Source organism: Diachasma alloeum, unplaced genomic scaffold (assembly GCF_001412515.2).
Source record: "Diachasma alloeum isolate Michigan unplaced genomic scaffold, Dall2.0 Dall_scaffold_00198, whole genome shotgun sequence".
NCBI lineage: Eukaryota > Metazoa > Arthropoda > Insecta > Hymenoptera > Braconidae > Diachasma > Diachasma alloeum.
This window is the reverse complement of record NW_021680363.1, coordinates 1,407,056-1,420,606: the sequence shown is the minus strand read 5'-3', so window position 1 is coordinate 1,420,606 and position 13,551 is coordinate 1,407,056. Positions and strand designations below refer to the sequence as shown.

At 35.1% G+C, this 13,551-nt stretch overlaps 1 protein-coding gene across 5 annotated transcripts; it reads left to right on the top strand.

Moving 5' to 3' along the window:
- Positions 1–503: 503 nt before the first annotated feature.
- LOC107035490 (casein kinase I) lies at positions 504–13,262 on the top strand. Of its 5 annotated transcripts, none has more exons than XM_015252914.1 (9): positions 504–1,107; positions 1,523–1,633; positions 2,313–2,461; positions 2,906–3,102; positions 3,522–3,724; positions 4,356–4,617; positions 5,498–5,622; positions 9,458–9,554; positions 10,993–13,262. In XM_015252914.1, exons 1-9 carry the CDS (start codon positions 1,032–1,034, stop codon positions 11,135–11,137), a joined length of 1,365 nt encoding a protein of 454 aa, XP_015108400.1. In that variant the 5' UTR covers positions 504–1,031; the 3' UTR covers positions 11,138–13,262. The 5 variants fall into 5 exon arrangements, with proteins under 5 accessions (XP_015108400.1, XP_015108401.1, XP_015108403.1 ...); XM_015252915.1 differs by having other exon boundaries at positions 10,997–11,127; XM_015252917.1 differs by having other exon boundaries at positions 10,619–11,084.
- The last annotated feature ends 289 nt before the right edge of the window (positions 13,263–13,551 follow it).

The following is a 13,551-nucleotide window of genomic DNA, read 5'->3' as shown; positions in this document are numbered from 1 at the left end:
AAAATCAAAATTGTTTATTTTACCCCGCCTTCCCCTATAATCCCCTACCAATAGAACCAAATAGAATCGCTTAAATCAACCTGATTTTTCCTATTAAATTTTTTCAAACCTATTCTCGACTTTTCATCATTTTCAAAAATGAAAAAAGTCAAAATTGTCCATTTCACCCCGCGTTCCCCTATAATCCCCTACCAATACTCAAAAAAATTGCTCGAAGAAGCCTAGTTTTTCCTATTAAAATGTTACACACCTGTTCTCAACTTCTCATCATTTTCAAAAATGAAAAAAAAATCAAAATTGTCGATTTTACCCCGCCACCCCTATAATCCCCTACCCCTCCCCTTAATTAATCCCATAGACTCTCCCCAAGCTAGATAGCACACTAGACCCGTAGAAATCCCCGAGCCACCACCAGCGCCGCATCCTCAACTCGCTAAACCTCCCGAACAAAAAGGCAACCACACACACACGTACACACACACACACCCTCCCAGCCGAGAAAATAGTCAGAACCTTGGGATGCGCCAAGATACTGGTTAGGTAGGTAAAACTTGGGTGTATTGGAGTGAGCCTAGAGGTGCCCAGAGGCCCGTGAAACGAAACAGTTGGGTATTTTACCAGCGAGTAGAATAAAAGATTCCCGAAAAAAAAAAAGAATAAAGAAAGAGGAGAAACAAGTGTAGTGATGGCTGTGTGAGAGTTGACGAGCGGAAATGCGATCAAACATGGAGATCGCAAATTCTCAGAGTCTCTGAGGCAGTTTTCTTTGATAAATAATCCCCCCCTTTTTTTTGTTACTTCCATCCCCCTTTTATCATTTTACACCTGTGGTTATACAATTGTACATTGTTTAACGCGAGGACTCGAGGATTTTTCAAGAGAACGAGGGCAAACTCCTACGCAAAGGCTAGAGGCAAAAACGAGGGGAGTTGTTTTTTTTTTTTATATTTTTATAATTTCTGGAAGAAAAAGTGAAATACCAAGATACACACACGTTGTCCGGCCAGCACGCGGCCAACGGCTGCAACAGAATGGAACTCCGCGTCGGCAGTAGATACCGACTCGGACGGAAAATTGGGAGTGGTTCATTTGGAGATATTTATTTAGGTATTGTTGACTTTTTATAAATCGTCATTCAGTCGTATGCATTGCATTCTCTCACCACAATATCATTACTCCGCCCCCTCCCACTCTCTCCATCATCATCATCAGCATTTTCACGGAATTAATCGCGACTATTCATCCGACATTTGGGCTTTTATGCATTGTTCATTCATTAGGTTTATCAGGGAATGCTTTATATTCCGTGAGGGTTGCAGGGCCCTTTCATCGTTTGAAAGATACATCTATTGTTTTGCTGTGATTTTTTAGCACCCGTGGGTCATCCATTGCTCTCCCGTTGTTGCCATCTCCCTCTCCCTCTCTTCATCCCTCACCAATCGCGCTCCTCCCTCTTCAGCCCAACCTCATGTACTAGAGGATACAGACGAGTCATGAATCTTTTTCTTTGTTATTATATCAGGCACCAACATCTCCACGGGCGAAGAAGTCGCCATCAAGTTGGAATGCATAAAAACACGTCATCCACAGTTACACATAGAGTCGAGGTTCTACAAGATGATGCAGGGTGGTGGTATGTAGATTTGAATATGAGGTTTTCGAAGGAGTCAAGGGGTCTCGGCTGGATTTGAAGAGATTTTTTTTGTGGGAATCTGGAGATATGCTCGGCTACGAAATTGGCATGTTGATATTTTCGTGTAGAATCGATAGGTTTGAGGATAGAGGACGTGCATTTTCTATAGCAAATCTCATGTAATTGATTATTAATTATTTTGCGTCGTCTTGTACAAATTTTGAAGGTGTTTTTCTTTCTTGTCCTCAAATACAAAAAGTATTTTGACATTTCTATGTCGAATTGAATGTTTTAGAGTTCATTAATAATGAATATGTAAATTTGGGCTTTAGGGGGTTTGAAGAAAAAAATCAATTGCTCTAAAAATAATTCCAAATTAAGAAAATCGATTTTGCGTCACTTGGAATTTTTTCCTCATCAACTTTCCACCCTAATTAATTATAAAAGCATTTCTACAATTGAAGGATGCTAATTGCATTGAGAAGACATGACATTTAACAAACTCTGCTCAGATATTCCAATTGACGTAATTACGTATTCTCCCGAATTCTACAATATCTCCCTCAAACAGCTGTAACAAATTTCAATAGGATGATATGTCGTAGCAATCACGTCTTTCCAGTCCACTCACCCCACGCAAATCACAATTATTGTGATCATTTGAAACAATCAATTTTAGTTGGCATACCGACAATAAAATGGTGCGGATCGGAAGGTGACTACAATGTCATGGTTATGGAGCTACTTGGACCCTCACTGGAAGACTTATTCAATTTTTGTTCACGTAGATTTACGTTAAAAACAGTTCTTCTACTTGCTGATCAAATGGTACGTTAATTAATCATTTTCATCAATCATTCTGAGAATTATTCTGTTACGATTTTTTTTCTATAAAAAATACAAACTCTTGGGCATGAATTTTGCATTTTTCTCCTGAAATTTCGTGATGAGAAATAAAATGAAAAACGCAAATGAATCCCAAAAGAATGAATCATTTTTTTAATTCAACATCTATTTACTTTTTGTCATAAGCATATATATTTTTTTATAATACAGATAATAAAAATGGTTCATTCTTAATTTTTGTATTCCAATATTAGATTTGATTTTTTTTTCTGTGGATTCAATGCGAATCTACAAGAAATAGGCAATTTCCCCTAAATTTCGAAATTAAACTTCATTAAAACTTGAAAAATAAATGAACATTCAATGCACATTAATTTTTGTATTGAAACCTCATGTATTCAACGTGATTTACATGATTATTCACAGATCAGTAGAACAGACTTCATTCACAGTCGCCACTTCATCCACCGTGACATTAAACCTGATAATTTTCTGATGGGACTAGGTAAAAAGGGTAATCTCGTGTATATTATAGACTTTGGATTGGCCAAGAAGTATCGAGATGGTCGTACACACAGACATATACCGTATCGAGAGAATAAAAATCTTACAGGAACTGCCAGGTAAAAAATCAAAACTCGTTCCACTCATTTTTCATTAAAATCGAGAACCATTGAAATGATTAAATCTTCATTTTTTCGGAAATATTTGCAACTCCAAACGTCATAATGAAATTTTTGTAGAGACCTTTTTTCTAGGGAATTTTCTCAGCAACAAAAAAGGTTCTCATGAAAATTCCACCATCTCTGTCAGATTTCGAGATATTTACCAAAAACTCATGACAAAATTCAATTAAATCGACTTCTGATCTTTTCCACGAATAAAAATGAAATTATTTAAATAATTAGGGGTTTAAGGAGAAAAGATCGTCTCAAAATGACCAATATCATCACTCCAGAGCCCTTATTACTGAAATAATTCCATAATCAAGGCGAGAAAATAATTTTTGACAATTGTTGACATTGAAAAATTAACATTACAGATACGCTAGTATAAATACACACATGGGAATTGAACAATCCCGGAGAGACGATCTCGAGTCATTAGGTTATGTCTTTATGTACTTCAACATTGGAAGTTTACCTTGGCAAGGACTGAAGGCTGCTACTAAAAGGCAAAAGTACGAGCGGATATCGGAAAAGAAAATGTCAACACCTATCGATGATCTTTGCAAAGGATATCCCGGTAATGGATATTTTTTTTCACCAACTCATCAAACACTAACAATTCAATCAATGACAATGACTCCCACGAATGCAAATGCAAAATTGATAATAGAAACTTGAGAATAAGCCTGCAGTGGAAAAATAATTCAATATTCATAAATTATTTGTGATTGAATATGAATTATCGATGATTATGTTAGAAGTGGGCGATTTGAATAAAAAATTTCAGACTTTTTTTTTATTTCTGAACTTTATAAAACATCTTTTCATAATTTGCTGTAGATTTCATAGTTTTCGAGATAATTGAAAATTAAGAAAGTGCGTTTAGCATTGAAAATCTTTGATAATGGATCATTAATTATTTAGCATTATCTTGTTAAATAAAAAATTCAGTCAATGCCAATGACTCGATACGAATGCAAGTGCAAAATTGTTCTAAAAAACGTGAGAATTAAACCCCGTAGCGGAAAAATAATTTAACATTCATGTTAATTATTTATTTTTCTCCATAATGAGCACCTTGAAGAGGAAATGTCCGATAAAAAAAAGTTTATTGACATTTTTCAATGAACTGTAAACGATGAACTTAGTTTTTTACGGCTGCAGTCGTGCATGAGAAAATCATTGACAATTTATTTTTGTTTTTAAAGTTGAATTTGCCAAGTACCTAAAATACTGTCGACAAATACGTTTCGAGGACAGGCCAGATTACTCATATTTGCGACAACTATTCCGCACCCTTTTCCATCACGAGACCTTCACTTACGACTACGTATTTGACTGGAATCTGCTCAAATTTGGTAATGCCAGACAGCAAGCATTGCCACCAGCCCAACAACCACCAACTCACTCACAGCCAGCTAATATTCCACTGTCGTCTGGTACGAATAATGAGCAAGAGCATCCATCAAGGTCAGTAGTTCATGTCATTAACAATCCAATAACTTTTGACACGTAATTTTGACACCAGAGACACAAACATAATGCAGGGAATTTCAGAGTTAAAAAAATGTCTGAGAAAATTGAGTTGTCTCTTAGATTTCCAGACATTTATGGAAAAGAGAAACTAATTCTGGAATCGATGAAACGTTTTCTGAAGGTTTTTGTTAAATGTCTTGGAATCTAAACGAGATCGAGACATTTTCGTAAAGATTCTTTTTCCAGATAAAACGAGAAGCTGTTAGAACTTAAATTTAACCTTCCCCTTTTGATTTCAAGATGTTTTTGAAAAAACATTCACAGTTTAGAAGCTGTGGTGAATAGAAAGTGAAAAATTTCTAGACATCAGAGATAAAAAAAAATGTGAAAAAAGGGGGAAAAAGTCAAAATGTGAGTTTTCTAAAATTTTAATTTCAATTTTCATTTTCAATTTTCCTCTACAAAAAAGGAATTCATGAAAACTTTCTCACTGTTTCAAACAAAAATTTAATTTATTTGACTTTGACTGAGACTTTAAAAATGCGCAGATTTCAATTCCTCCCAAAAATATTCCGATTATCCTCAACAATGAAAAAAAAAATCATAATGTAAGTTTTTTCAAAAACCTAAATAGTTAAAAAATTACGTTCAGTTGAAAATAGAAAATCCTAGACATTTTATTTCACGAAAACTTCCCCATCTCCAACAGCTTGAAACTCGAATTGAATTAATTAAAATTTCCTGAAATGTTTTTTCGAAATACCTGAAGGTTTAACTGAGGCATGAAAATTATCCGAAAAGTGTAATCTCCGAATGCCTCCCAAAAATATCCCCATTATCCTCAAAAATGGAAAAAAATCTTTTTTTTTTTCAGAATGTACACCCGCCAATGCCTCGCAAACGCCTCAGGCACAGCAGGTGCAACAGTAAGCACATCAGGGCGTCGTCAGAAGCACGAGACTGATCAGGAGGATTCCCAAGATAAGAATGATCTCCAAGGTAAAATACAATTCTACCAAAAGTTGTCCTCTAGCCATCAGCAGCTGACACCAGTTAAGCACGTGTCATCAAAACCAGCAAGTGGTCCTAGTGGTCATGGTGGTGGTTTACCACTGGGACAATCACTAACACCAGAACGCCAATACAAATTCAACACATTCAAGCTCACCCAACCATCTCAAGCCCAATCAACCCCTGATAATCTCGATATATCCGGTATTTGTATTGGACAGATTGACAAACACAGGGAACACATTAATTACAATTCTCAGCGTTCACACAATTACTATCAATCATTTATAAAACGTTTACCCAATGATAACGCGGAAACACGTCGTATTGACAAACAGAGTTATTTTTTTCATGGGCATAAAACTGAGAAAAATTTAAATTCAAAGGAAAAAGTAACGGTGGAGGAGAGCTACAATAGATCACATAATTCACTGGACGATGTTGTTGACACTACATTGACCAGTTTCTACGGTCCTGGCGAAATTAAAGACATTGAAAAACCGAAGAACGTGGAATTCACTGAGCTCGAGGGTGAGATATTCAAGAAAAATTCCATTCAAAATGAATCAAAAGGTTGTAAGAGCCTAGATTCCCTAGACAGCACTGCAGACTGGCCTGCCAAGAACGCCAAGAGTCTCGATGAGCTCGAAAAAACTCCCACCCCAGGATACTTTTCACGCAATAAAACCTACAGGACTGTGGACTCCACGACAAAACGAAAGCGAACAAATATATTTCATCGCATTGGGCGTTCCCTTCATTTTTTACCCAGAGGGAGGAAGGAGGGGAGTCCCCCGGATCCTCGAAGGGACCAGGAGCATCTCCAGGAGAAGTCTGATGAGTATTTTCTGAGGAAAAATCAGGACAAACAGATGCATTTTTTTGAACTATCCAGGAGTGATTTTTTTGACAAAAGGAGGCAAAAAGTCACGAGTGATAACGAGAGGGAGGGAGAGGACGAGGAGGAACTCCTGAAGGATCTGTTTGGGATGAACTCAGTGATTGATAAGTTTGAAAGATCGAATGGAGATGATTATTCACTTGGAACAAGTGCCAATAAGGATAGCCTGGAGATTGGTTACTCCATCAGTCAATTTGGAAGACTTTATCTTCAAAATGTACGGCAGAATGAGGGGTGGGGCGGGGGTGAGGCAAAGGGGGGAAAAAGGATCGAGTGTTACAGGGATCTCAAGCCTCAGGGGAATCTTGATATCATCAAGGGAATTCTCCTGGATCTATTCGTTTGCATTTGCATCTGAATTATCTTGGAGGGGAGGTAGTCTCTTACCACCGTTACTTATTTTTGGAAATTTTGGTGTTAGGAGTTGAGGGGAGAGCATTGTAGCCTCGTCAGAGTAGGGAGATTGGGGTGAATGGAGTCTTTGATGAGAGATTTCTGGAGATCGGCTGAGCGAGATCCAACAAGTCTGGGCTCATTTTCAAGGGTGGAAAAATGTCTTTAAAATGAGCACAGACTTGCCGCAATCAGACCACTGGATCCGGAGATATTGTAGATTAAAGAAGATTTTTGAAAAGTTTAGTTTTTTTGATCCAGGAAAAACCGGGGATTATCTCAGGGGGGAGTCGGTTTACGAGAAAATGTCAAAAGATCTCTTTTGAAGAGCTTTGAATTCTCTACAAAAAACGTGTTGTGGCATTTTGTCGTAGCACTCCTCGTTACCAAGCTATTGCGATAATAAAAAAAAGAAAAGAAAAAATTCGGATAATTCCGTGGAAATTAATGCTCCATTTTGCCCCATTTCTCTCCTAATTCTTAAATAGTCCAGTTGTCATACCAATTTTACTTATTACCAACCGATACATATATGTTCCTATGATTAAACTCAATGCAGTTCGCGACTTATACCAAATTATAACATTAATACGTTCAATAGATAATAGAATATCCTAGGTAAACCTATTTTAAACGATCATAAATGACGCACATCTGACAAAATTCATTACATACGGCTGACTAGTGATCATTTGGAAATCATTTAGTATTTTTTATTGAGATTGTGGCGATGAGACTGATCAATACAGTCATTCATTCGTTATTTTAAACTTGAGACTGCGAAAATTTTGATACTCTCGTTTTTTTTTATTAGTTAATTTACGTCTTCTGGGGAATTATGATGACTTTTAATCCCTGTGTTCACACTTTTTATACATATTTACACAATTTAATTCGTAGTTTAAGGACTCTAGTGTGCATCGTATGAGGGAATCAGAATTCTGGTGAAATGAGAATTATTTTCAAGTTTTTCGATTATTTTTTTGTTATTTTTTGATTGATGGAATAATCTTGGGGTTTGCTCTTAATTTTGAGGATCAGAGATGATTATCAAGTGCCTTAATACACTATAAGATACGTTTTGCAGATCAAATAAGACGAAAAATATCTTCATTTCACCAGTTTTCTGAGATTTTTCAATTTTTTCTCAATTTATCGTTCAAATGTCCCCATTTTTACGGACATTTAATGCCATTTGATAAATGTAAACTTAATTAGGAAGATTTTTTTCTCCTCCTTTATTTTATCGATTTATTAATTAATTATAAAGTTCATTAGACAAATGAATTATAGAAATAAATGTTTTTCCATTCAAGGACTGGTCTAATTTTATTTCTCTCTGCACACCATGAATTATTAAAAGTAGTATTGTGATGGTTTCTAACATCCTTGGTTCATTTTTTCTCACTTGGCTTGAATGGAAAAACCGTTATATCGTGTATTAGATTGAAATGTATATCAACTGAGGTATCGATGGGTTAATAACAAAAAGTTTCATTGACTACACATTTTTTGTCAACTTTTTGTTTTTTCAATATCGATATCCTCTCGCTTTATTCTGCTTAAACGATGTCTTTTAGTTTTTGACGATAATTTTAATTAGATGTTGTTCGTACAATTTCTTACCATTTCCATAGCCAAGCGTGAAAAATTATTATCTCATATTTGCTCATTAACAATTGGAATTTTGTAGTGAAGTAGTGAAAAATTTGATGATTTGGTTGTTAGTTTTTTACGAATATCTCATGAGGGAGTGGGTTTGGAGAAAAATGTCATAGAAGCTTTTTTTAGCGCATGAAATTCCCTGCAAAAAAGGTACTGTGACATTTTTTGCTAAACCCAATAGTTCCAGAGATAATCGCAGCCATATCTGATTGTCAGAAAATCACATTATTAGCTTTTTATTCGAACTTATTTGGAAATATCTCGGAATCTAATAGGTTTAGAGAAAAACGCCACAAGAGCTTTTTTGTAGTTCTTGAAATTCTCCATAAAAAGTGTAACACCATATTTTTCTCTAAACCCAATAGTTCTCGAGATATTCGCAAAACAATAAAATCGAAATTTTGGAACTTATTGCATTTCACTGCTTCGCTAGCAAATAAATATCAAAGAGACTCATAACGTGAATTTTCGCACAATTTCATTCATCATAAATTAAATAGTGGTGATTAGACGGTTGCACCGGTGGGTATTCATCCAGAATAATATCAGAATTTTTGTGAAACCTTTAAAAAAATGAAGAATTTAACTGAAATGCTTAATCCGTCAATATCGCATGATTAACGGCCCTTGAATGATCATGAGATGATATGAATTTTCATGGCACGACTGTTGATTAATGGATTAAAAGCCTCAATTTTTCATGCTCGGTTTTTTTACGAGGAAAGAGGAAAATGAGTGGTCTTTGAACATCTCTGTTTGAAAGAGAAAAGATCACTCATTCTGCATTCCTTTCCTCTTGTTTTTCCTTTAATGATGACGGAGATTACTTCATTATGAGTGGTTTATGTGGACAATATTTTTCAGCAACCACTGCAGACGGTCATGAGAAACGAAGGGTCAGCATGCGAGTCCTACGTAATCCCGCACCCACGCCAGCGATAGTTGATTTGACAAAATCAAAGTGAGTTACATTACATGATATCACGTAGGTTACGTGGAGAGAATTATCCGGTGAAAATCAATGAGTTAATAACATTTATCATCATGATGTCATAAAAAAAATTATGGGAATTACAGGGGAATGTTCGGGAATATTTCAATTATTGCATCGAATATGCCGAATTCTTCGAGAAAAGTCAAAAGAATTTTTAATTCATTTATTGAAATGATTCCTAAATTGATGGAAATTGAAAAAAATCGGATGAAATTCGGGAAAAACATTGCATTATGAATTCTCAGGCAAGGGGGATAACAAAATTTGATGAAAGGAATTATTCATAATTTTTTAAGCCATTTTTTTAGATTTATTTATCCTTTTCTGGCGGAAAATGACAAAAGCCTTTTTTCAAAGAGAAAGAAATGCAAAAAATGGCGTGAATTTTTCTCGTGAGATTTATTATTAATTGACTGAAATGATTACTAAATTGATGAAAATAAAAAAAAACTAATGAAATTTGGCAAAAATATCGCGCCATGAATTCTCCGGCAAGAGAGAATGAAATAATTTGAAGAATAACTTCAAAAATTTGTGTGGAAACTAGGTGAAACGAATTCTTAAAATTAAAAAATAAATATCTTGAATTTTTCTCCTGAAATTTCTCATCATCGAGACAAATATTACTAAAACTTCAATTTCCCAATAATTCTCTCCACGTACAGCACCCTAAAAACAACACACTGGTAACGGGTTTTCGTGGTTCATTGGTATCTAATAAAACATCACAAGACATTCACCATAATAATAAAATCATAGCTTTACACTGGGATATGGTGTCACTATACCGTGGCATGGTGCGGTATGAGGTTATCGTTATCAATCCTAAACAAATAATAATTCCAAAAAGACTGATAATCAATTGCTCTTACCCATTATTCTAAAAACTATCTAAATTTCAAAATTCTAAAAACCATAATCCGTAATTTAACGTTTTATTTGCATGCAGGGAAGTGTCGTGAGACATGAAACAACAAATTTGACAAAAAAAAATTCACTCCATTATTTCTGTTTCTGCGTTGATTTTTCAGGTAAACTGACACTGCTATGATTTAAAAAAAAAAACAATTCTAGAAATCGAATAGTGTATAAGACTAGGGGCAAAATCTATTGATCGAATAGAATAAATCGAGAATAAATGAAACAACAAAACAGAAAAACAAAACAGACAGAACATTTAAAACAACAACAGAACATTAAAGACCACTGATTGATTGTTTGATTGATTAATGATGAAAAATAAATAAACAATACACAGAAGGATTCGAAAGAAAATGGTTGCTGTGCCACGGTAGAGAGGACTCCTCATCCAGAATTCAGAAAGTTGATTAAAAAAAAGTCAAAAACTTGAATAAAGAAGTACAATGAAACGCCTAATGTGGCCGTTTGTGTATCTTTTGTTTTGGAAGCGACATAGTGAGGGGTTTGACCCCAAGGAAGCTCAGCTAGGCAAACGTTCAACGCAACAAGTGAATCGACAAATTAATCAAACGTCTAGTGGAAATCGACAGTCATCGTCAACGGGTGCTCGTCAAACTCGTAAACAATAGTATCCATTATGATTTGAAAAAAAAAAAAACTGATGATTGATCTATCGATTTTATCGTGATTAATCATTAATTCAATAAATGAAAAACTATTGTGAATATTCACTGTGCAAGGGAGACTGTGTACATGCGTATGATATGGATGAATGCATAATGTGAAATTAATCCATTATTCGTAAATGCAATATTTAATACGCCCTAATGACTATTATGTGTTTATTAAAGTATGGCATCATTAATTAACCATTTTTCATGGGTGTGAGGCACGTCGGATCATCCCCCAGCCTTTGCTAATATTTTTTTTTCTCATGTGGGATTGAAGAATTTACGAGTGGAGTTGTGAAATCGAAGGGAGTGAGTGGATAAATGTCTCTTGATGAGAATCAACAGGAATTAAAATGAAAGTTATCAACTTTATTCAGTTGAAAACAAAAGTTTTTCAACTCATCATCGAAGTAATTCACTATAAATGCATGAACATGTGATTTTTCACTCGTTATATTTCACAACTTCACTGCCGAATTCATTGAAGAGAAACTCGTGTATTGACATGTGCAATTTTTGTATAATTTGATGATAAATGAACATTTTTTTACATAAATGTTGTCGAGAATACGATAAAATTGGCTGCAAGTTGCTGATAAAACTTGATTGAATCTGTATATCAATTGATCAGTTATTCTTGGCGTTTAAAGAGAGTCTCGTCTGCAAACTGTCATAATCAATAATTTGCTATTTGTAACTGATGTAATAAAACTCGTGATCCTGTTACCGCTGCGTCCTCAGGGGTGGGTTTTCGTAAAATGGAAATGTTCAATCTTCGATATCTCCTGAACGAATGGTACCACTTCAGCAAATCTGGTCTCATTTCAAAGTACAATAAAAAAGCTTCAAAATGACGCCAAATTTGAGAAAATTTCACTCAGCCAATCTTGAGTTATGGAAGATTGAAATCTCGCTATTTATACGATATTTCATAAATGCTTCTCTAACGCTTTAAGATTGAATTATATACTCTTCACTAAAATTCACATTTTCCTCTTCTGTTACTACTCTCATTTAGAATATTTATGTGATTTTTGTATATTACTTTTTTCTGTATCGATTATCACCGTACGTTTCAATTCATTCGAGACGAGAACGAAAATAAAAGACACTGCCAGGAATTTTTACAATTCTAGAAAACGGGATTCCCTCCTTCCCCACGGTTATTCCAATGTTTATAAATCGTTCAAAGATCTTATCAGCGGTTTAAATTATTTACATGTGGTTAAACTAATGGGGGAGTGATATGAAGTTGAAACCAATTATAAAGATGATTTTGAGAATATCTCAGGAACGACGAGGTTTAGAGGAAAATGTGAAGAAACTTTCTTAGAGAATTTTGTCAGCTTTAAAAAAGATCTCTTGACATTTTTCTCTAAACCTACTAGTTTTTGAGATATTCGCGAAATAGTGATCTAGAATTTTCTGAATTTCCAACTGATCATTAATTTTTAGTTCATTTCATGAGTGATGGTTTAGGAGAAATTCTTCATTTCACGCCCGACTCGGAGAATTTTATCATTTTCCCTCACAAACGCATTCTCGATATCGTCATACCATGGGTTAAATTTCGAAATGACTACATACTCCTTAGATTTTTATTTGTTAGGGGATTTTTTTTCATTACTTCATAGATAATCCAAATGATTTTTTTTATTATCCGTTAATCATACGTAGGTATTGCACTCGTGTGCGTTTGAATAAGGCCTTTGCTGGCCTACTAGCAAAAATATGTTGATAATGAGAGGGTAGATGTGAGTGAGTGAGAATTTTCATAGCATCTGCAGACGCGAAAAAAAGGGATTACGAAGCAATGATAAATACGTTTTTTGCTAATTGGATGATAATCGTTGTGACGCATCAGACGATTTGTACATATTATATACGATTTACAATATATGATAATCGATTAAGGATTTATATCGTAATTCGAGTGGAATGGACATTGAAGTAATTGAGTGTGTGAGCATATGAGGGCGTTATAAAAAAAGATGTAAAGCGAGATGACTGTGACAAGCTGAGCATGAACACAGAATTGAATTGTAAACTTTTGTGTACAATATAGAATCAGAATTGAGGTATTTATGGTTTTTGATTTATTTGAGACGCTTCGAGCATCCCACTTCTTCGAAAATTATTAGTACAGAAGAAAATCCTTCCGGAAACGGCCGTTAGCAATTCGTTAAATGAATAAATAAATGAGTATGTTGGAAGGACTCACCGGCGTTGGATGAAAACAACAGCTCCGTTTTCACCTCTCGTACCGCGTACCTCTGCTGTCACCCACAGGGTTGAATCCTCCCTTCTCCTTGTCCTTTGATGTGCTGCTTTGCGCATCCGGCCGGTGTAATCACAGTTGAATCCTCTCAAAT